The 24,761-nt window shown below is 37.7% G+C and overlaps 3 protein-coding genes across 4 annotated transcripts; all 3 read left to right on the forward strand.

Moving 5' to 3' along the window:
- Window positions 1-80: 80 nt before the first annotated feature.
- kctd2 (potassium channel tetramerization domain containing 2) lies at window positions 81-7,484 on the forward strand. The gene is made up of 6 exons (XM_057358754.1): window positions 81-660; window positions 1,650-1,758; window positions 2,743-2,834; window positions 3,622-3,717; window positions 4,148-4,273; window positions 4,367-7,484. Exons 1-5 carry the CDS (start codon window positions 310-312, stop codon window positions 4,205-4,207), a joined length of 708 nt encoding a protein of 235 aa, XP_057214737.1. The 5' UTR covers window positions 81-309; the 3' UTR covers window positions 4,208-4,273; window positions 4,367-7,484.
- Window positions 7,485-8,217: 733 nt separating this feature from the next.
- Window positions 8,218-16,767, forward strand: slc16a5a (solute carrier family 16 member 5a). 2 transcript variants are annotated; one of them, XM_057358410.1, is made up of 5 exons: window positions 8,218-8,533; window positions 9,365-9,792; window positions 10,338-10,481; window positions 12,646-13,467; window positions 15,709-16,767. In XM_057358410.1, the coding sequence occupies exons 2-5, from the start codon at window positions 9,504-9,506 to the stop codon at window positions 15,927-15,929; spliced, it is 1,476 nt and encodes a 491-aa protein (XP_057214393.1). In that variant the 5' UTR covers window positions 8,218-8,533; window positions 9,365-9,503; the 3' UTR covers window positions 15,930-16,767. The 2 variants fall into 2 exon arrangements, with proteins under 2 accessions (XP_057214393.1, XP_057214396.1); XM_057358413.1 differs by lacking the exon at window positions 8,218-8,533 and adding an exon at window positions 8,617-8,681.
- A 1,902-nt stretch (window positions 16,768-18,669) lies between these two features.
- tap2t (transporter associated with antigen processing, subunit type t, teleost specific) lies at window positions 18,670-24,099 on the forward strand. The gene is made up of 12 exons (XM_057358409.1): window positions 18,670-18,871; window positions 19,130-19,686; window positions 19,785-19,899; window positions 20,381-20,511; window positions 20,763-20,968; window positions 21,049-21,246; window positions 21,414-21,542; window positions 21,620-21,808; window positions 23,097-23,270; window positions 23,361-23,520; window positions 23,619-23,755; window positions 23,874-24,099. Exons 2-12 carry the CDS (start codon window positions 19,149-19,151, stop codon window positions 24,084-24,086), a joined length of 2,190 nt encoding a protein of 729 aa, XP_057214392.1. The 5' UTR covers window positions 18,670-18,871; window positions 19,130-19,148; the 3' UTR covers window positions 24,087-24,099.
- The last annotated feature ends 662 nt before the right edge of the window (window positions 24,100-24,761 follow it).

Raw genomic sequence — 24,761 nt, forward strand, 5'->3', positions numbered from 1 at the left:
AATAACATTATACTCTTATTTTGTGACGTGTGCGTTATCTTAACCCGGAAGCGATATGTTCAGTCTCACCCATAATATTTGTAGCTTACATGGGTCGTTTGTATAAACAAAACGGATCGGTCAAGCGTTTTTATAAATTGTATACTATGTCGCCTCGAGTGAGCGTTACTAACACATCGCAACGCCTTTGTCCTCGTTATCAGCGCGTTTAAAACCAACCCGTTTCGTGTAACGGCGCAGAACAGAGCGCAACATAACGGAATTTGGTGTCTGATAAAGACGGAACTGACTGTGCTGTGCTTCGAAAATATGGCAGAGTTGCACGTTGAGCCCAACACAACTGGCATCCTCGAGCAGACCGATCATCGTGAAATCAGAGGTTCACTGAATGTGAGACTGCCCTCTCCCACCCTGATGATTCCGCCCCGAAGTGGCTTTTCCAGTCCGGGGGTCTCGGGTTCAAGAGCGGTGTTCGGGTTCCCCATGAAAAGCAACCCCAGTTCCCCATCGCCAGAAGCCACAGAGAAGCCTGGATCCCGGTGGGTTCGACTGAACGTTGGGGGAACCTACTTTGTCACGACGAAACAGACCCTGTTCAGGGATCCAAAATCGTTTTTGTATCGATTATGCCAGGAAGATCCGGATTTGGATTCTGACAAGGTAAGGTGTTTACATTAAAATCCACTGTTTGATGTTTTTTCCTGCAGCACACGAACAAAATGCATCGATCACCTATCCATTATTCAGGTTGTTTGTTTATGATTGACATTTAAATATAATTTGCTTTTCTTCCGTGATTTTGATATTCACAAATCTATAACTTTTATTTGACGTTACGTCTTCAGGTTGTACATTCCTGTAGAAAAAACAGTCCTGGTTTGCTATTTAAAAATCATGAAAAAATTGTAGGCTTTTAAAAATGTAAATTAGTAACAATTTTCTTTAAAAGCTTTTGTTTACTTGCTGTAGTTTTCCCCTAAAACATTACAAAGATCATGATGTAATGCTAGAGAACTGAGCATTGCATATTAGTTTAAGAAATTTGAATTCATCTTTATCTGGTCAATGTCTGGTGGTATTGTTAAGGGAATTTCACATTGACATCTAAAGCAACATTTTAAAGGGATAGTTCACCCCAAAATAAAATTCTGTCATCAATTACTCACCTTTAAGTTCTTCCAAATCTGTATAGTTTCTTTTTTGTTCTGATGATCAACACAAAGAAAGCTATTTGGAAGAATGCTTATAACCAAACAGTTCTTGGACCCCATTGACTACCATAATAGTAAAAAGTACTTAATTTTTTTGTTCTGTTTAACACAAAAGAAGATATTTTGAAGAATGTAGGACAGCAAACAGTTCTGGGGCACGTTTGACTCCCATTGTAATTTTTCCTACTATATGGTAGTCAGTGGGGTCCAAGAACTGTTTGTTTACAAGCATTCGTCCAAATATCTTTCTCTGTGTTCAACCAAACAAAGAAATGTATACAGGTTTGGAACAACTAGAGAGTTCATATTGGGTGAACTATCCCTTTAATACCACACTGTGTGCTAGAATTATAGCTGAGATGGTCCTAAAATAGATAGTTGCATGCAAAAACTGATCACTGTTCACTTATAAATTCAATCTCACGTTTTTCCTCTCAGGATGAGACAGGAGCATATTTAATTGACAGGGATCCCACATATTTCGGCCCCATCTTGAACTACCTGAGGCATGGAAAGTTGATCATAAACAAGAACCTTGCTGAGGAGGGTAAGATGGTCAGGGCACATTGTCCTTGAAAACTTCATAATGGAACAGCAGTGATCTAGTTTCATTTAAAACCTTTTTTTCTGAAAAGGGACCACAGTGTTCTCACGTAACAGTTTCCTACAGAACCGGTGGGGTACTAAAAGGCTCTGAAAGGTGTCAAAAGAATTGTGTGGGTCTTTGTTAAAGGGGTCATATGACACGGCTAAAATTAATATTTTCGTTTGTTTTAGATGTAATGCAATGTGTATACACGATTTAAGGTTCAAAAACGCTGTATTTTCCACATACCGTGCATGTTTGTATCTCCTCTTTGCCCCGCCTCTCTGGAAAGCGCCGATTTTTTTACAAAGCTCATGGCTCTGAAAAGCGAGGTGTGCTATGATTGGCCAGTTAACCAGTGTGTAGTGATTGGTCGAATACTGCAAGCGTGTGACGGAAATGTGACGCCTCTTACCATATTTGGAACATCAGGTTCCAAAGCAATTGTGCTGACAGGTACACCCACCTTACTTGCACATTTGGGCGGTCTTTGTCAAATCATACCACGAACTGATGTAGATTTGTGGGGGTGTGGTTAAAAGAGGCGTATCAGGCAGGTATGGGTGAGCATTCGCTTTTAGATAGAATGCATCTTTTGTTCCTACACTTAAATTTTTGCAATTTTTCGTGTCTAATACATGCATGGGCCAAAGACACAGAAAAACACGTATTCGCGACATATGACCCCTTTAAAAATCTGCAGTTAAAATCATTGCTTAGAATTGTCAATATCTTGCAATCATTAATTTTAATTTTTTATATTTATTATATAAAAATATTGACAATAAAAGCATGAAAAATAAGAGAAAAAGCACTGAAAGCAATGAATAGAAAATGTAAAATACAATAGTCATATTGTAGTGTATCATCTCTAACCGTATTCTTTTTACTGTAGAATTATTTTTAGATATTTAATAGTTTGTAACGTATTATCCGGTACTGCAGGTGTTCTGGAGGAAGCAGAGTTTTATAACATTGCATCACTTGTGCGACTTGTGAAGGAGAGAATACGAGACAATGAAAACAGGACATCTCAGGTATGTGGACAAATAAATTCAGAACGAATGACTTTTGAGTTTACTAGGCAGAAAGTATTTAATCTATGTATTAAGGGAAGAAGGTGGTGTTCTTAAGAATTAGAGTTCATCATTCTGAGCCATTTGGGGACAAAAGCAAAGCTAGTTTGGATCAAGGTTTAAGTGCGCAGCTGCGTGAAGCTCAACCTAATAACACAGACTGAACTCACTGATGTAATTGAGGTTGGCACTTTATCAAGCACAAACCTAGAAACAACAGATGGAATTCTAAAATAATGACAGGTTTAGACAACCGTTTTGCCCTACCCTATGTCATCATTGTACTAAGACATGTTGTCCCAAACTCAAGCCATTGGCTATGACAGAAGCTGACATGTTAAAGCTCTCAAACAAGCATAAGAATGATTCAAAAGCGTCAATATATTTACACATTTTAGTCATCCTATGAATGACTTGTTTATAGGATGTTACACTGTAATAGAAAAGTGTTATTATAACAATGAGTAAAATATATGATAAATAATGTGTATTTTTTGTACTTCATAGAATTAGTTATGTTTATTCTGTATGACTTTCTTCCACAGAACACAAAAGATATTTTGAAGAATGGGGGGCTGTGCTGTTCTTTTACCAACATTTTTCAAAATATCTTCTTTTGTGTTCTGCAGAAGAGAGTCATACAAGTTTGAAATGACAAGAGGGCGAGTAAATGATGACAGAATTTTCACTCCTTTCCTACTCCTTTAAGTATTTAAATTGAAGGATTCAAGTATTGTTGTTTCTATAGGGCCCTGTGAAGCATGTGTATCGTGTATTACAATGCCAAGAGGAAGAGCTCACTCAGATGGTGTCCACCATGTCGGATGGATGGAAGTTTGAACAGGTAAGTGTTACCCAGCACCAGTACAAATTCTTTGTTTAATCCTTTGATATTCCCATCCGGCCGGGATTAGACCACTGAAAGACTGTTGAGGTTTTACTCTGTATGGTTGAGACATCTGTAAACCATGATGAGCTGTTTAGTTGAGATGGGGCTTATGAGAACAATATATAATGAATGGGTGTATATGAAGCTCATTAATGTGAAAGGTTAGTCCTGTTAGACCTTCTGCTTTAACAGGTTGTTTGTTCAACTTTTATGGGTCTTTTCTTTCTAAACTAAGAAAAAACATGCGTGCAAAAACGTGTGCATGTGAATTTCTTGAGTAGCAGATTGTGTGTACCGCTTTTTCTGGACTTGCGTAAGTTAATGTTTTTCATGATATCTGTCTGTTTGCGATGCGGTGAACTTGATTCGACTTGTCTCGTTCCAGCTCATAAGCATTGGTTCCTCCTATAACTATGGCAACGAGGACCAGGCAGAATTTCTGTGAGTCGTTTCCCGGGAGCTCAACAACTCAACTAATGGAATTGTTATTGAACCCACCGAGAAAGCTAAGGTACGATTCATGTTTTAACTCTGGTTTATTTAGCAACAAGATCTGACAAAATGTAATGGTTCATTATCGTCAATGCTGATGTTTCCCCCACAGATTCTTCAAGAGAGAGGGTCCAGGATGTGAGAAGCCCGGTGTCTGAGCTTACACAGATCTCCCATCGCTCACTTCAGTCCTCCACATCCTACTCCACCATACAGCTGACTCCAAGTTCATCAGCTCACCATCCCTCCCCCTTGTGCCTTTCCACTTTGGGGGTTTAAGCCCCTCTCCTCCCTGCAGTGCTGCAACATTAACCAATCAGCACCATCACTAACTATCACTGCTTTTATCAGCCAATTGAAAAAAGCATCTTAGGTTAATCCTCGGATAATGATATTTGATGCAAGATTGCTCCGAGAGGATTACAGGAAAGGATTTATCATTCATCGTAATGCTTATTCATGCAGCCGTCATCTCCCTCATCATATCCTAATCATTGCCATCGTAATCTTTACAACGGCTGGTCAGTTAAGCTGTGTATAACCGTATGCTCCTCAGGACTTCCAAAGGTGTGCGAGATAGATCATGCAGAAGTCACTTCCCGATATTCAATACAGCTTATCCTAACAAGCACGTTATCTTAAATCATTAGCATCCGCCACATTTCTGTATCCATTTCTCACTTCAGTATACACTTCTCAAACCAAGTGCACAGCAGGTTGCACAAGGATGAAACGAAGACAGCAGCTTTTGAACATGCAGTGTTCTGTCTTCTGAGTGGCGTTTTGATAACTCTACCCATTTAGCCATCTGGAAAAGACCAGAGGACAAGGGAGGAGAACTCATACTGCCAACCGGCCCGTCACATATTTGTCCACCGCTGTGAAGAAGTTCGCTCGGGTCGTCATCCTGGAAATGGATTTTTTTTGCCTGGATATTTCAATGCATCAAAACAGGAAATAAAGAAATATGTGGTTGTAGGGCATGTGAGGATTATGTATATTACAAACATATGTATTACGATAAGGCCGAATGCAAGTCATGTTACTGTTGATATTTGTACCATAGTGGTCGTTTTTTTGTGTTTATCAAGATGAGTTTCTCTATTTGAGATATTCTGTAATCCCTGGTGTACTTTTTAAATGCCTAGTCGCTAAGATTTGTTAGCGTTAACTCTGTCGAGGACTGGAAAAAAACAGGAGACTTCTTTTATAGAGGAGGTGTCAGGCTCGTCCAGGTGGTTTAGGAGAATGCTGTTGGACGAAGCGCCAACATGTTTTGTGTCGGGCAAAACTGCATTGATGGCTCTTTTGACACTTTTTTGACATTTTAAGAGCTAGTTCTCCCCATAATAGCATAACACGTTGACTGTTTAACTCAATCTTAAAAAAACGACTGATCACATCAGAGGAATGTTGAACGTAAAGGGCTCCATTTAATGTGGACATAGTTTCTTGTCATTTTTTGAAAATGTGAAGTATCAGTATCTCTTCAGGTAAATCGTTTTACGTGTGCTTCATTTTGACACTGGAGCTGGCATTTTGTCCTTTGAACTGGTCGCCCTCATCGTTTAACATGATTCTTCTCTCAAGTAGCAGATAAACTTGATCTGTAAAACATTGTGGAATCTGACTCTATTACTAGAAGTGAGAATATTTAGGTAAAATTCAGTATCGTCCAGGCTGTATTTTGGATATTCGGTTGTTCATATCTATTGCTAAACTGTTGATGAAGGTAGGGGTCAGTCTAAGATGCGTTTTTGTAATGTTTATGGTCTGCGGTGTTTAAAGTGTTGTTTCTTGCTCTAAATATGTTTAAAGATTTTCGCTTCTATCACATTATTTCATTTAGCATATCAAGAAGACAAAGTGTTCGTCTGTGAGCTACTGTTACTGTTTTCCCCCTCCTTGAGAGAGTTTATTTGTTCAGCCCCAATTGTTCCTTTAATGGGACCTTCTCGTATAGCCCCATTGTTCACAGTTAGGTTTCAGATCTGTTTTCAAAGCAGAATCCTGGATTCAGACCTAGATGTAATGTTTAGTTCTCTTGTTTGACCTGTTATTCCTTGCATCTCGTTGCAAAGATTTACTCTACCTAAAATACAGATACAGGTCAATGCAACGTAATGGTCTGTTTATTTCTCATGTCTTTGGACTCTGAACAGTTAGTTCCGTTCCTTAACACGGATACTGAATGTGCCCTGTTTTTGCCCAGAATGTTTTTGTGCCTGCCTATATGTATTCAGCCTTTTCACTCCTGCCCCTATGCACTTTTAAGTTGGGCCCGATTGTGCCTACCTTTAATGTTCTCCCTGTGTGGATTTTGTTCTATTTTTAGAATTGAACCCCATGCATGGCATTATAAAATGTCATTTGCAGTCTAAAGTTTTATTTAAGACTGTTCAGGAAACCGAAATGGATGTCACATTGACTGTTGCGTATTACCCAGACTGTGAGAATTTCAGCCTCCTCCTTTTTAAAAATCTGTACTTTAGGTCTTGTTTCACATCTGAATTGTTGACAAAAAGTCAAACATTTCAATTCCTTATTTTGGAACGCTAATTTGGAAGCATGCGATGTGTTGAGTATATAATGTTATATGCTGGGATTTTGACAGTGTGTAGAGGTGAATTGGTGCATGGACTGTTGACAGATGGTTTTGATATTTAATGAATATTTAAGAAGTGGAACTTAAAAAAATGGTCAGTCTGCAGCTTTGGACATGTTTCTCTTCTGTAGAAATTAATAATATCTCACACACTACTGGATAAACTGGCTTGTTAAGGCTAAATATGCATATACAACACCCTTTGTATTTGTGGTATAAGCCTTAAACAGAAGTTTTGGAAGTAGGCCAGAAGTTTAGACCTCTGTCATAAAGTCTTTCATACCAGTTAAAACATGGTCCATGTTCAAAAAAAGAGGCATTTTTTTGCCGTAATAGTTAGTCAACAACACCTGCATGCTTTAATATACAGTACACACACATTTTAACGTGCTAAAACCTGCTTTTACATCAGTTGTTTTGGATGTATTGCATTGTCAACAGTATTGGTGTAAAGTGTCAAATATGTCAATAGGTTATGGAGATTCTGGAAATGAGTAGTCTTGATCAGACTGTCTTTTCATTTTTCTTATTTTTGACGTTCGTCTTCTGATGCAGTTTCTTGCCATGTACAGATTGCAAAAAGATAATGTATGATTTTTATCATAAAATGTGTTTGTGTTTCAAAGTTGTGTGCCGTTTGTTGATTACAGTTGTTTGCGTTCTAACTCTGTGTGTATGGGAAAACAAAATGGAGCAGAATAGTTAAATACGAGGTTCCCATCCTTTTGAGGAGTGAAACGATTATCATTTTAATCATTTTGACCAAAGAATCGACGATTAAAAAAACAATGAGATTTAAGTAGTTTAGAGCTGAGCATGTTTAAAAAATATCTTAATTTTGTGTGTGTATATATATATATGAAGAGTTTGTTTCCAAAATGAGATAACTTTATTTTGCTAATTAGCTGTATTTTTTTGTTATTATGGCTTAAATCAAAACAAACCAACTGCAGTTTGATTGATATTAATTGGAATGCACAATAAAAAACATGATATTTGAAAATGGAGTTATATCATTTTGGAACCAACCTCTTCATGTATACTGTATTTGCAAGTGTCCATAACTGAAAATGTGAACCAACCCTGTAAATAATATCTTGCTGTAAATATTTTGACCCGAATAAGGTTACTCTAAAATAAATTCAACTAGGGAAACATATGAGTGTAAGTGGCTGAGAGAGGTTCGTTTAGACTCCAGGCTGATTTTGGGTGTCGTCCACACGTCAGGATACTATTATTTACTTTAACGAGTAACGTTTACTTTAAACAATAACACATACTGTATGAAGCCATAAGGCAAACAAAGTCTAGGGGGTGTATTCCCCTAATGCATCAACATGCAAATACCCGCCTTTCGGAGCATACTAGTAGGCGGATGAGAGAATCGCTGTGGGGTAAAAGGCAAGAGGAAACGCCTGCCATCGCCCCTGTGCTCAAAATACTCTACGTGTTGACTGCAGTTAAAGGAGCCGTAACACTTATCATTTAGGCCTGACTGCTTGTATTAGTTTGGTAAGGTCGTGAGATTGGAAAATAGGTACATTATTTGGGTTTTTTATCACTCGGTGGAGCTGCAAGCTGCTCCAACCCAAAGTGTCTCCTCCCGCGAGTATGACAGCAGTTTCTGCAGCACAATCGTCGCGCTGACGCAGATGAGGGAAATGCATTGAGAAGGTGAGTTTTTCGTTTGTCAAAGCCGATTCATGCTATACATTTACTGTGGTTGAATATGACAGTGCGTTGTTTTGTTCTCAATATGAGCTGAAAACGCAGGTTGAAATGTTGACGTTGTGCGCACGGGTGATGCAACCAAATTCAATATGTACGTGAACACTGTTTTTTTGTTTGTTTTCACGGTAGATGTTGGCTATGACCGGACAGGCATGTAGGTTAAGTTTTTCCACGACGTGTTTTAGCTCTTACTTGAGCAAAAATCTGTAACGTTTTTGTTCAGCGGCTTTGTTTTTCACGTAACGTTAACGTTAATCGCGTGCGCGTTCTCGGGAACAGCAGAACATGATGACATCAGACTTTATAAAACACCTCTAGATAAGACGCAACAAATAACTGTCAGTGAATTGAAGGTTTAATTTAGAAATATTAACCATGGTTAATGGTTGGTGTAAGTTAGTTATATGTTCTAAGTTAGTAAACATTTGTATTAACTTACCAATATCATGGAATGACAAGTTAACGTCACTGTAGTGAAGCAACCGTAAACTTGCTTTAAACATGATTAACTTTTGCATTAATTTTGACAGGTTTACCGAGACTTTAGCTGTTTTGTCGATTTTCTCCATTTGGTTTGTAATGTATTGAGTTTTAGAGTCGACGTATCAGCAGCTTTTTCTGCATTTCTAATGTGGATGTGATACACCTCGCCTGAACTTGAAAAGTAAACATAGACGAGTTTGACAAATCCACTAGAAACGTTGTTGCATAATATTTAGCTTTGAATATTATAAATCTTGCATTGTCAGTCACTCATTAAACATTTAATTGTAGGAGGCTAGCAAACAAATCTTTGATGACATGGAATATGCAAGAATGTCCGGCCCTTCCCTTCTGGTGCTTTTGAGAGCCCAAAACCTCCAGGTGGATAATCTAAGACGGCAGTGACTTCAGTTCCATCAGACAGAAAAATATGGCCCCTAAACAACCTTCAAGCATTGAAGAGCAATGTGAGCCTGAATCTGAGGAGGGAGAAAAAACAGGACCCGGACTCCCTTCAGAACATCCACTTGCCTATGATGCTCCGGATGGAGGCTGGGGATGGGTGGTTCTGCTCGCCACCATCGTTGTCTTAGCTCTCACGCTGGCCTTTCCCTCCTGCATCAGCATCTTCTACTTGGATCTACAGGTGGCTTTTAATGCCACCAACAGCGAGACGTCTTGGGTGCCTTCAATAATGACATCAGCTTTACATGTTGGAGGTGAGGATCTCACAGCACAGATCATAGGTCGACCATAGTAGCTAACAACACCAGAGGCATGTGTTTAAATTTCAGAATCATTTGTAGCTATTGATACTTTCTGAAAGTATTGATAAAACCTATATATTGGTTTCTCCACTACTGCGAGAAGGAAGTTGTGGTCATTGTTTGACATCTGTTCTGTTGGTTGAGACTGATAACACATGTTTGATATAAGCCTGTAGGAGACGGTGAATTACAAGCAGGTGTTGATTGGCCAACTCATTATGATATTGACATAAACTGATAAGGGTAACACTGTGAGCCCTAACAGTGACAGTATCTGTAAGTCTGTATAGCCATGTAAACATTGCGTGTCACATTTCTGTGACCTCTTGACCTGCCATATTTGGTTTATTTGTGCATTGATGTTTGCCAAACTAATTTTGAACAAGGCATGTCTATGTTCTAGGGTGGGGAAAATTCAATTCAATGAACTGTAGCATTATGCCATGTCATGCTGGGTAAGCCACCTTGAATTCAAGCTGGACGTGTTTTTCTTCCAGGTCCTCTATGTAGTGTACTGGTGGAACGCTTCGGTTGCCGGGCAACGGTGATCTTCGGGGGTGTTTTGAGTGGTGTGGGGATGGCAGCCAGCTCCTTTTCAAATTCCATGGTTGAGTTATACATCACTACTGGGATCATAACAGGTCAGTACTGTATGTCCGCATAGTTTTAGATGATGATAATATGGTTCATCCGTGTTTAAAAGCAACAACAGGGAATTTATCACAATCTATATATTTTTGTGTTTATCACTAATAATTATCACAAAGCTCTGTACTCTATTGGATCTGGCAAACATAAAAGTTTTGCATCAAATTCATTGTAGGACAATTCCAGGGTTATAGATGTGACGTTTGCAGTCAAAACTACAAACTTGAAGAATAAATGTACAGTATTTACAATTGGACTCAAAATGATTCAAGCCCTAGGTAAATATGATCAAGGAAGGCTGTGAAAAGAAATCAGTGTTGTTAATCCTTTGGATCTTCTATTGAAATTTTTTACAAAAATCTAATGTTGGGGCTTCTCTTCTGTTCTCTCCACTCATTTTCTAAAGGGTTCAGGTTAGGCCATGGCAGAGGCTTGTTTTTTTGCTCAGTTTTATTTTGATGATTGTTTTCAGGTCATTGTCCCGTTGAAAGATTCAACCTTGGCCCCTTTATGACATCTAGCAGGGGCAGTCAGGTTTTGATTTTTAGTCTGTTGGTATTTGCTTGAATCCATGCTGCCTATCTATCCAGGGGCCGGTTGCATAAACTGCTTAGACTAGTCTTCGATGTTAGATCTCATTTTTTTCTTTAAGACTGGTCATAACTTCTTTCAATCAGTTACATAAAAAGGTAGATTGGGCTAATTGAAATATGAAAAGTAATACTGATTAGTCCTAACTAATTCCTAGTCTGCGAGAATAGCGGTTAAGTCGCAGTTTATGCAACTGGGCCCTGGATCTTCGGCAGAAGATTAGGCCCAGAACATTAAAGATACAGCAATATATCGTCACTGTCCTTCGAAAAATCTTGTATCTCCAAATTCGCTGTTTTTCAGAAAATTCATTTTTAAATGATTACTAATGTGCTTTCCAAGTTGACAAGCACGTTTTATTGGTTAGATATTTGCAAACCCCAGTAAAAAACATAAAAGGTGACTAATAATAATGATTAATGGCAACAACAAAAAAATCACAAATATGGAGATAGGTTTCAAAAGAACAGCCATATTTAACTTTACACATGGGGTACTTTTTTATTCCTGTGTGCACCAAACCCATCTTTAGTTTTTGCTGCTAAAAAGGCTAAATTCATAGAACGTTTGATAAGAACTGACACTACTGAAACTTTAAACGGGACGTGTTCTTTGGTCAGATGACTTTAAAAAATGAGCCTTTTTAGCAACAAACACTCAAGTCAAGAACCAACATGGAGCTGGAAATCTGAAGGGTCTGGAGTAAGAAGGGAATTGTCTCAATCTCTTTTCAGGTTTTCTTCAAACTCTATAGGCATTATAGGTGAAGACTATAATGATGTTATCTTGGCAAAAATAAGAGTTTGTTGAAGGTGTTGAATAATTATAAGCAATGTGCATTAGAGAAAAACAACATTTATTTCATAATGACATCCCCTCCATTTAAAATTATTTTCAATGAAAGATCCAAAGGATTAACGATGCTTATTTATTTTCACAACCTTCCTTGATCATATTTACCTAGGGGTTAAATCATTTTAAGCCCAATTGTACATTGAACCGTCTGTTTAGATTTTCCTAAAACCCTGTTGACAGATTCAAGACAGAAAAATATCGGTCTTTACACGTTTTCTATTTAAGATGAGGGAAATATTGTTTTTTGAGAGACTAAAAAAATTGTTTTTTTGAGAGACTGCATACTTTGTAGGATTTCTGTGAATTAAAATGCCCAACAAATAAAGAAGAGCTCTTTATAGAACATAAAATAGCCATTTTAATTTTCATGTGCCGATTTATAAGGAATATGGACCGTTTTGGATGTGACAGTTCTTAAAGAAGCATTTAGCTGACTATGAAAAATCGTGGCAAACAATAAAAAAATCTTTAAAAACTTTGAGAACTCATGATTATTTCTTGACATCTGAGCTATCGGTATGATGAAAACCTTTGGAACGCTACCTGTCCAATGAAATCACTCAGTAACTATTACAAATAAAAATACAATCATGAATGCAGATATTCAAGTTTACCCTTGTTATTTTGTTTGTTTGTTTGTTTGTTTGTAATTTAGTCAGCAAGTTAGCAACCCATAAGTCCATAACATGTAAGTTTGTGTTCACTCCACAGGTTTGGGTTTCTGCTTCAGCTTTCAGCCTGCCGTCACCATACTCGGACATTACTTTGTGCGTCGTCGTCCATTCGCAAATGCGATGTCCTCCACTGGCACCGCTCTGGGCCTGTGTGCATTGCCCTTTTTAGGAGACTATCTGCACCATGAACTTGGCTGGAGAGGGAGCTTTTTGGTGCTCGGCGCTGTGCTGTTCAACTGCTGTGTTTGTGGGGCTGTCATGAGACCGCTCAGGCCCAGAAAATCAGAGGCGATGAGGAACGGCCCCAGAGCCATCTCAGAAACGGGGCTGAAAGTGCGAGTGTTGGCAATGATTCGAAGTTTCCCATCATCTCTCAGACGAAACATGGCCTTTGACCTGTTCAGCAGTAACCTTCGATTTCGTGTTTTTTCATTGGGCATCACTTGGATGATGCTGGGGTTTGTGGTGCCACTTATATACCTAGTCCCTTACGCAACGATTAATAAAATGGATCAAAGCCGCGCCGCCCTGCTGCTCTCCATCATGGGCTTTGTCAACATTTTTGTGCGACCCCCCATTGGAGTGCTCTTCAGCCTGCCCTGGTTCAAAGGTCGCCACATCTACGTGTTCTCAGCCGCGCTGGTGATAAACGGACTCAGTAACAGTATTTGTTGCATTGGCGCTAGTTTTCAGGTGCTGTTAGCGTACGTGCTTGTGTATGGAATTTCAATGAGCGTGGTCGGATCGCTGATGTTCACCGTTATGATGGACATAGTGGAGATGAGCCGGTTCCCGTCTGCGCTCGGCCTGCTGTCAATCATGGAAAGCGTCACACTGTTGATAGGACCTCCACTCGCAGGTAACATGACAATCTTGTAATTAAGTGTTTTGAAGTTATGCTTGAAGTTTACCTTGTTTGCAGCTTGGTGAAAAAAGGTGAGTACCCAAACAAGATTTAAAAGCCTCTAAACTCCAGATGACTTGATTTTGACAATGCGGTTGTGCTGGTCTTTCAGCATTTCTACCAGAGACTCAAGACACAAGATTTGTGCTCACATAAATGAATAAACCCTGTTGGCCAAAAGAGAGAGGCTCAAGAAGAGCTTTTTCCCCCAGCCCATTAGACTCCTTAATATGGACACATCCCGCACTTTACGGACTCTGACCGTGTAATGTCATTCACCAGCTCATTGCACTTGCACTTTACCATTTTACTCATAAAACTGTAACATATATTTGCACATTTCTGCTTCCATAAGCCTCTTTCACACGAGTCTGAAACTGTCACCGCAGGGTAAAGCAAATTTCCCTACAGATTAAATCCCATTGTAATAGAATGCGCTTGTGTCACTTACGTCTTTTTTTTCGACTTTAATCTATATTAAACATAAAAGTTAATATCTGTGTGTTTATCTGTTTTGTGCACTCGGACTGCTAATATTCATTTAAATGTTTTGAGTTTATACACCCTAGCTCGCATGTTATGTAAACGTGATCGCGTCACTGTATTATAAGAAATGACTTTAAAATGCTGGTACACTGTTAAAATAGAGTGGAACTCGTTAATATTTGTCAGTAAATAAGATATCATAAACTGCTAAGGTAAGGTTTCTTTTTTATTGTAATTAAAATACGATTCTTTGTTCATTCATAATACCAAATGTAAAATGTTAAAACTTAAGTTGTGAAAACGTAATAATTGTAGAACTTAAATGTTAAGAACACATTGCGCTGTAACCAATATTAATAAATTAGACCTTATTATAAAACGCTAACCATAAACAGCTGTATTGTCCTTCTCCAATCTTTTAATGGGTCGCTTTCAATACTGCACATAAGATTCTAATGTTCCTGAATAATCATGGTCTTCCGTTTATTTTAATATACTGTATACACAAACAATTATTCACTCCCCTATCACAGTAACACAGAGCAGACATAATAAAACACGCATACATAATGCATGGCAATGATCCAATGCACCCGCGAGTAAAACGTCTGATATTCTGTATTTTACATTATTAAAATATTTTTGATAATGTCAGAAGCACTAGCGAGAACAGACAACAGAAGTCATTTTTTGAAATTCTCCGAAGCAGAAAGTGTTATGCGAGTCTGACGGAAGGGGTTGGGTGATGTCTTTCCAACAAAACCGCTGCCTTGACAGTAACCGTTATTTTATCGATATAATGCAGGACCAAACCAGACAGAATAAAATGAGACAGAGAACATCATCACTGGATTTATTATATACAGTTCAGTAGTTAAAATCAGCAAGTACCATCGGGTTCTGTTCAGCAAGTACCATCGGGATGAAGTTTTTTTTTTAAAGGCGGTAATAAGGTATGAGGTAAAAAATACTTTGTTAGTGTTATGTTCTTTTGTATATATTTTCTAGCTACATGTATTTTCTATTTCTATTCTCCTCTATATGCACAGTCTTTGGAGTATACCAGATTAACATTTCACTGCAAGTTGGGCAAAGTGTATGTGATGCATACAATCTTGAATCTAGAAGGGGTGCTTTGTTCTAACACTTGAGTAGTGTTAAAAAACTGAAAAAGGAAGTGTATCTCAGTCAGTGGTTTGCGTCTTGCAAAAGGGTGTATATTAATGTACTGTATGTGACATGCTGGGTAAAGAACATGCTTTTCAACATGTTGAAGATGCAGTGAAAAGATGCAGGCTGTTTTCTGTTGCATGATTCCTGTTATTACTCAACTGTGCTGTCAGTAAATGTAGAAGAACATTCCCAAACTTCATTGTAAAGCACTAATCTGGATTTATGTGAGTGTTTGTGGGAGTGGAGTGGAGTTTCTGTTTCGAGTCTGGTCAAACTGACCGAGCTGTTTTCTCGCTTGTATTTTCTCACACAGTAGTGTCAGTAGTTTGGCCAAGTATAACTTTGCACCTTGACGTGAGTGTGCCTTCAACTTAGTGACCACCATTGCCTTAGACCAGAGTCATTCTAGTCTACAAACTCATACATGACTTATGTTTCTGTGGTAAGCATAAAAATAACGATGAAATTGCTTCAAGAAAGTCAGGAATTGAATTGCTTTCAAAGAAGTTTTATTCAACTTTGCTATCTTTGTTACAGGAAAACTAATTGACAGGACTCAAGTCTTCACATATGTGTTTCTGGCCTGCAGCGTCTCAGTGACCTTATCAGCTCTGTTCCTTATGATTTCGTTTTACTGGCTGGACCGCCGTGACGCTGCCCAGAAGGACAATGGTTCTCCAGCTGAGCCTGCTGTTACTCTATCCACTGAAGGCCAGTACAGTATTGTGCCTACAGGTGGGGTAAATTCCCCATCTTAAGAAACAGAAAACATTAACATATAAACCAGAACCAGGTTATCTATGCATTACAGCTCATAAAAATGTGTTGTATATGCATTGAAAAGTGCCTTGGATCTACAATGCCATTGGATTACCGTAAATAGAGTAGATTAAGTCAGGAAATGTTTAGCTTCATATTTATTTTGTTTAATGTCATACTATCTTCAGTTTTATCTCTTCATCTCATGAATATCACAATACACTGTATTATACACCGTGTTGGTATCATAATTAATGACATAAGCACACTGTTAAACCTTAAAGAGAGATTGATTGGTGATCTGATGTCTTAACTTTACAACACTGAAATATCAAAGAGTAAGAAAAGAGACTGTGAGACAAAAAACTGTTCCTAGAAAGTACATTTCATGAAACATACAAATCTTTGCTGTCCTTCCGAAACCTTGAATGTCCAAATTTGCTGTTTTTCAGGAAATGGAAAAAAACTGTAATTTTTAAATGATTAAATATTTTGTTGACAAGCACTTTTTAATACTTTTAATTGGTTAGATATTTGCAAAACCCAGTGACAAACATAAAGGCTGACTAATAAAAATGATTTTTGGTTAAAAAAAATAAAAATGGCATTACATGGTTTCAGAAGCACAGCAAGAAAATACAGCATCAGCCTCTATAGAGGGGGAGTTGAGTGTCATATATATCACAGTGTCTATTAAAGAGTATTTAGTACAGTAATACAATTTATTTCTTTATTAAAGGCAAATATATTTGGAGTTTTGATACTAAATCTGTAAGCAGATAAATGCTGTTCTTTCTCATTGCAATCAATAAACATTTTTGCAGTCCCATGGACTAACTTCATGCTGCTGCTTTGTCTTTTTTTAAAGTTCATTTAAGTTATTGTGTTTTACTGAAAAGAGCATCGGTGTGAATAAAAATATCCTATTTTGGATGGCGAGGAAAAAATATTTTTGTGACTTATTAATTTAATTAATTAAAGTTATTATTGTGCTGTCCTTTCAAAACCTTGGATGTCTAAATTAACTGTTTTTCAGGAAATTGAAAAAACACTGTACTTTCTAAATGATTAAATACGGTGTTGTCAATGTTGCTGACAAACATTTTTTAATACTTTTCATTGGTTAGATATTTTACAGAGTTACAAATAATAATGATTTATGGCAAAAAAATCACAAAATATGGAGAGACAATGATTCAGAAGGACAGCAGCATTCTGCTAAAGAGATCATTTTTCTTAACCTCGTGTCATTTTAAGCCTGTATGACCTTCTGCAGAACACAAAAGAAGAACGTTGGTAACCAAACAACACTGGTCCCCATGGACTTCTATTGCATGGTCACAAAACCACAATGATGGCAGTTTTCCTTTGTGTGCATGGAAAAAAGTTAAGAGACAGCATGTTTAGAACAACATGAGAGTGAATAAATGAAGTTTTTTACTTTGCAGTGAATCATATCTTTACTACAAACAGGACAAAACTCCTCATTTATGCCGTTCACTTCTAGCGTTAATGCTGTTATTACCTGAATCATTTACTCACCCCCAGATTGTTCCAAACCTGTATAAATTTCTTTGTTCTGATGAACACAGACAATGATATTTGGAAGAATGTCAAAGACCAAACAGATTTCACCCCCCCCATTTACTGCCACAGTAGGTAAAATAAATACTATTGGAGTCAATGGGCGATGAGATCTGCTTGGTTACTGACATTCTTCCAAATATCTTCCTTTGTGTTTTGCAGAACAAATAAATTTATACAGGTTTGGATAGTAATAGTAAATGATGACAGGATTTTCATTTTTGGGCCAACTACCCCTTTAAGTCATTAAATGCTTCCTCGTTTTTAAACTCCAGTGTCTGCTAAATAAATATTTTTATTACAACAATGGTGCAAAACATGACCTTTTTTATACATCTTGAACATACATATTTGAACAACATATTTTGCATATACAGAACTAGGCAAGAAGAAACGAATGAGCGCTAAAAAAACAATCATCCTTACAGTAACGTTACATGAAAGAATTACTGTTACAAAGAGATTTCAGGAGTGCATAGGTAGCTGGCTTGAACACCAATGGGAATGTCGATGAGAACAAATCCATTCTAGTCAAATGAAGTTATAGATTTTATTACATCTCCCAGCATATGTATTTTTGTATTTGTGTGGTTTCTAAAGAAAACAAACAAGCATTCTGATACAATACCACAAAGAAATGTTAAACACATACAATTAACTCAGCCAAAATCTATAAAATGTACACAACACACTTACATAAGCTAAATGAATATCACATGCAGACTGAACAAATAATCTCCAAGTTCAAACATAATATAAATTTACATAATCATTCACGCATACAGGAGCAAAAAAAAGTACAACAAACAAAGAGGTTTAAGAAACTGTGGGCACAGGTGCCATTAATGAAGCCTGTGAGAATGTTCTGATTGGCTCTGGATCATGCGGGCGGAGTCAGTTGCCAACGCGCGCTCTCTGCTGGTTACTGTTACAAATGACACAGTCGTACAACGTCATGATGCGTGATGCGTACAATATTATACGACTGCAATACTGGAGGCCGCAATTTCAAGGACCTGCACTTCTGGGACCGCACTTCTAGGGCCCTATTTTTTGGGACAGCGCCACCTACCAAATCGGAGTTCGAAGAACCGCAGTCCAATATTCTCTCATATAATGCATAAATCAGAAAAATCTAATGGGTGTGCAGACTACCTCGTATTATCCCTATCACTGCGTATATATATATATATATATTCTATACGAACCCATTTTTTTTGTTGATTGTTAAAGTGGAACTTAAAACAAGTGTGTCACCGCCCACTGTGTGTGAACTGTGAAACTGAAATCGAAACCAAGCCACTCTCCGACAGACTTGGCGTGGCCCTCCAAAAGAATCTATAAAATACAGTTTACGGTAAGACATCTATTATTCGTTAAGTGCTTATGTCCTATATTAGTCTTGTGTACAATGCACCCGAGAGCACGCGTGTACTGTAACTTATGTGTTTACTTTCTTTAATACGTTTTACTTGTAAACAGCGTTATATACTGTTTATTTTTTGACTATTAACTATTTATTGGCGAAATGTTGAATGCCCCCTAGTCGCTTTGGATAAAGTCTGCTTATGTGCACGCGACATTGCGTTAATACAATTCATCTCTGTCTTTCCAGTTTCTTGTAACATTTAAGGATGATCCCAAAGGCTCACTCCATAATATCCATGACAACATTAACAGCACGTGTGTATCTGCTGTGCTGTGATCTCGTCCTCTGGGCTTGTGTTTGGGCTGTGCTGCTGAGGTTGGATGGAGAAGGCAGTCTGGATTTAAGATGCCTGTGGGATTTCAGAGTCATCAGCTGGGCTGGGCTTTATTTACTGAGCACACTGGTCGCTGACAACACTGTCCAGCCTTTCCTGAAGCCATGGGTTGCTTTATTAAGTTTCTTACCTGCAGTGTTTGACACTGTGCAGACGATGCTGCAGGGGACTGTAAGAGGTTTCAGCCCTGTTCCTGATCCGGGCATGGTGGTCCTGAGCTCTGCCACATCAACTCTTATATATGTGGTGATGGAGACGGCCTTCCCACATGGTGGATCAGTAAAGGGTTCCAGAAAGAAGAAAAGGGATGAAAAGGCAAAGGCGCTACTGATGAGAGTGATTCGCTACTCCAGACCAGACTCCCTTCATCTGGGGGCTGCCTTTATTTTTCTCAGTCTGGCTGCCTTGTGTGAGTTTAAAACCTGAGCCAGAGTAAATCCTTACAGCAAATTTAGTTCTTTTTAAAATACAAAAAAGATTGTTGAGGATCATTTTCTTTTTTTATAGTTGAGACATTCATCCCATACAGTATTGGGAAGGTTGTTGACCACCTGAGTGGAAAATATCAACACAACAACTTCTTGTGGGCTATTGGACTCATGGCACTTTGCTCACTAGGAAGGTAAATGTACATTTGAACTAATGTTGTTTGGAATTACGGGTGTCACAATATCTGATACTAGCAATTGTGATTATAGAAATTGTGGTAATACTACACATAAAATACTAATGTGAAAGGAAGAGGTCACCCAAAAATGAAAATTCTGTCATCATTTACTCATCCTCTTGTCATTTGAAACCTGTATGACTTTCTTTCTTACGTAGAACATATTTTGAAGAATGTTGGTAACCGAACAACGGCGGTACCCTTTGACTTCTACTGTATGGACACAAAACCAATGCAAGTCAATGGGTACTGCCGTTGTTCGGTTATAAACATTCTTCAAAATATCTTCTTTTGTGTTCTGCAGAAGAAAGAAAGTCAAACAGGTTGAGCAAATGATGACAGAATTTTCTTTTTTGGGTGAATTAACATTTTTCCTTAATGGTTCTTAAGTTTGCATTTTTGCCTTAACTCTCTCTGCATTTGTTGTGTCTTGAAGTTCTATGTTCAGCGGTCTGCGTGGAGGAATGTTCATGTGTAGCCTCGGCAGACTCAACAAGAGAATTCGACATATGCTGTTCCAGAATCTTATGAAGCAGGAGATCAACTTTTTTGAAGAAAACAAACCAGGTATGATTACCTCTTCACATAATACTCAAGTTCATAGTTCATACACATAAGCATCATACAAGTTAATCTTATTAAATAATTTTTTAGTAGTTATGTATTTTGGTATTATTTTAGAAGTACACAAAGCTTCAAAACGTCTAAATGTGTACTATCAATAATAGCGACACAGGTAAAATGATAAGGGTGTACCCCAGGTCTCATACACCCATTTAATGGGGCATATTATGTAAGAAATGTTATTTTTATTACAGGAAGTCTTACTTCACGTTTGATCTCTGACACGGATAGGATGGGACGTTCCGTGGCCATGAACGTAAACGTGTTACTGCGCAGTCTGGTGAAAACATGCGGCATGCTGTACTTTATGCTGGGCCTGTCCTGGCAGTTAACACTCCTCACGTGCATCGAGATGCCACTTCTTGCTTTCATTCAGAATGCTTATAACAACCTCTACCAGGTAAGCAAACCACTGGAAAAGTCTTAGTTAACCTTTAGTGTTTTTTGTCCTGGAAATGATTTTGGCCTATGTCCCCACAGAAAACATCCAGAGAGATTCAGGACTGCAATGCAGAGATTGCAGAGTTGGCGACTTCTGTTATCGGGTCAATGAAGACGGTACGCAGTTGTAAAGGGGAGGCTCAGGAGCAGAGGAGATATGAACGGGCCCTAAACAGAAAGCTCCAAGTTTTGACACGAAAGGGCATCTGCAGTAATGTTCACCTCTTAATACGAAGGGTAAAGCATCATACACAGTCCCATATGGAATAAACTATGAAAAACGTACATCGAAATTATAAATATTTAACGTTAATAAGAATGACACATAATAATCAAATGTACATTTCGTTTTCCGATTTAAGTGTGTCAATGCCTTTAATAAAAAAACGTATTTTGCATTCTAGTTTATTACAGTGGGCTTGAAAGTAGCAATGTTGATCCAAGGTCGTAATCTCATCTCCACCGGACAGCTAAGCAGCGGCAGCCTCCTTGCGTTTGTGTTTTATCAGAAGGACATGGTGACCAACATGAAGGTAAGATTAAGCATAAAGAATTACAGCATGATCCTTAATTCAGATGAGACTAATTCTGCTGGTCATTATATTCTCAGCAACTGGTGTATATCTATGGAGACATGTTGAACACTGTGGGCTCAGCAGTGAAGGTCTTTCAGCTGCTCGACAGGAAGCCGAGGATGAGAGAGGAAAAAGGTCTTGCCCCTGAGAAACTGAAGGGAAAACTGACCTTTGAGAAGGTCACTTTTTCTTACAGCTCACGCCCTGATAATAAAGCACTTGAGGTAAAACTTTCTATTTCCTTTACAAAAAATATGATTATTCAAATTTGCTATAAGTATATTTCTTTTAAACTAAAAAATAAGAAAGTATACTATGTCAACTTTTTATGTAGTTCTCTGGAACATACTTAAGTACACTTATACCGATAGAAAAGTATATTTGACCTATTATTGTACTTATGCTGCGTTTAAGATATTACTCGCCTCAACCCTGGAAATAACATCTACATTTAGTACATTAAACGTATTTATTAACATTAAACAGAGCCGTTCCAGAAATGATTTCCGGGTTGAAGTGGGAAATATCCTAAATCCGAGGTGTCTGGAACACAGAATAAATGTAAACATTTAAAGGAGATATACTCAAAAATATAATGAAGTAGTAGTCTAAGTATACTTATACTAAGGATACTTTCACTAGTAGTTTACTGAGAGTGTACTTCAAAATGTACTTAAAGTAAAAAATGTGCTACAAGTATTGAAGTTGAATATAAATTTACAAATTAAAAACATAGTACAAATGCAAAACTGTAAACTAGTTACACTTAAAATTACATTTAAAACGATACTTTTACAAACTTTAGTAGTACTAACCCTGTTAAAAAAACAGCATATGCTGGTTAGGTAGGTTTTGAAGCATGGTAGCTGGTTTAAGATGGACATATGCTGGTTTAAGCTGGTCATGTTCTGATTTGAGCTGGTCATGTGCTGGTTTAAGATGATCCTGAGCTGGTTAAGGACCAGTTTAAACCAGCACATGACCAGCTAAGGACCAGCACAAACCAGCTGCCATGCTTCAAAACCTACCTAACCAGCATATGCTGTTTTTTTTCAACAGGGAAAATAGTACTCTTATGAACGTACACACACATCCAGTGCACTGATATTTGTATACTTACTACAAGTACACTTAAGTTTATACTATACTTTAACTTATGTGTACTTAATAAAATGAACTTTAAGTATACCTATTTTAAGGGTTATGGTAATTGTTTTATGAAAATCAATATTAATGATAATAATAACATTATTGGAATATATTTAGATAGAAAACAGTTTTTTAATCTGTAATAATATTTTTTAATATTTCTAGTTTTCTACTTGTTCATCAAGAGTAAAATATTTTTTTTAATAAATCTTTTCGTTCTAATAATTCTTAATATTTATTGAATTAAACATAATTTATAATTGTTGTGTAAGGTTAGCTGCGGGACATACACCCAAAAATATTTGACCACACCATCCCTTGAAATTGTTTTACAATCCGACTACTATGTATGACTTCTTGCAGTCTGTGACTTTGGAATTGAGTCCAGGGAAGGTGACAGCGCTGGTGGGGCCCTCTGGTGGTGGCAAGACCTCTTGTGTATGCTTGCTGCAAAGATTCTATGAACCCCAGGATGGTGAAGTGTTTCTGGATGGAGAACCTCTATATCGCTATCAACACCAATACTTCCATCAAAAGGCAGGCAATAATAAACTAGCAAGTACAACAACAACGTGTATTCTGTTATTGGACAGTTTGTTGACTGAGTTTTTGGTCTCTTCGGCTCAGGTGGCGATGGTATCCCAGGATCCAGTGCTATTCTCTGGTTCTGTGAGATATAATATTGAGTATGGCTTGCAGGACTGCACTATCGAAAGAGTCGAAGAAGCTGCTCGGAAAGCCAACGCACACGACTTTATATGCAAACTGGAACAGAAATATGACACGGGTATGAATAATGTGATACTTAAAATGTCCATTCCACATGAATCCATGCAGTTTTGAATCTTACTTCTCGTGTTGGATTTTGTAAACTCTGATGTTTAGATGTTGGTGAATGTGGTGACCAGCTGTCTGCAGGACAGAAGCAGTGTATTGCTCTAGCCAGAGCTCTGATAAGAAACCCACAGATTCTCATCTTAGATGAGGCAACCAGTCACATGGACTGTAGCACACAACAAGCAGTACGCACTCCTTTATAAATAACACATCTTAATATATTTTTACCTGCTTAGTTAAAAGTATATTGCAATGACATATTAGGTATTATGCTTTTTCACTGTTCATTTCTTAATTTTACAGATCCAAGATGTGCTCAATAACATCACAGATCAGACAGTATTGGTGATAGCTCACCGTTTGGAGACTGTGGAAAAAGCACATCACATTATCTTTATGGAGGACGGGAGGGTTATGGAAGAAGGAACTCACCAGCAACTGATGGCCAATGAGAAAGGAAGATATTATCGACTTAAGGAAAAACTCTTTCATACTGAGCCACATCCAAGAGACTGAGTCAGATATTTATTTTATAAGTATTTTCTACGAGCTAACAGTTTGTACACTTCTGACAATGGATTTGAAGAAATTTAGCATGAACTACAAATAGAAGAAGTACAATGTGGGTTAAGAGTCCAGACCTGCGCATGGAGATGTTAACGTTTGTTATAGATGTTATAGTTTTAAATAGTATCTTGCATAAACTTAAAAGGATAGTTCACCTTCAAAATGAAAATACTTTCATCATTTTCTCACCCTCAATTTTCATTTCAAATCTCTGGGACTTCTTTTCTACTGAAGAACACAAAAGAAGATATTTTGAAGAATGTTAGTTACCGAACAACAGCGGTACCCATTGACTTACATTGTTTTTGTGTCCATACAATAGAAGTGAATGGATAGCAATGGGCTGTTCAGTTACCAACATTCTTCAAAATATCTTCTTTTGTGTTCTGCTGAAGAAAGAAAGTCATACAGGTTTGAAATGACAAGAGGGTGCGTAAATGTCAGAATTTTCAATTTTGGGTGAACTATCTGTTTAATGTCGACAAAGTTTTTTATTGAAAATGAAAAGTTCACAATGTGGGACACATGAAAAGGAAAGAATCTGCATTGTAGCAGAAAAGTTAAACAGTTTGAAACAGTAACCATTATATGTATTCAATAATATAATACAAAAGTTGTGACGGA

Source organism: Triplophysa rosa, linkage group LG18, assembly GCF_024868665.1.
Source record: "Triplophysa rosa linkage group LG18, Trosa_1v2, whole genome shotgun sequence".
Taxonomy (NCBI): Eukaryota; Metazoa; Chordata; class Actinopteri; order Cypriniformes; family Nemacheilidae; genus Triplophysa; species Triplophysa rosa.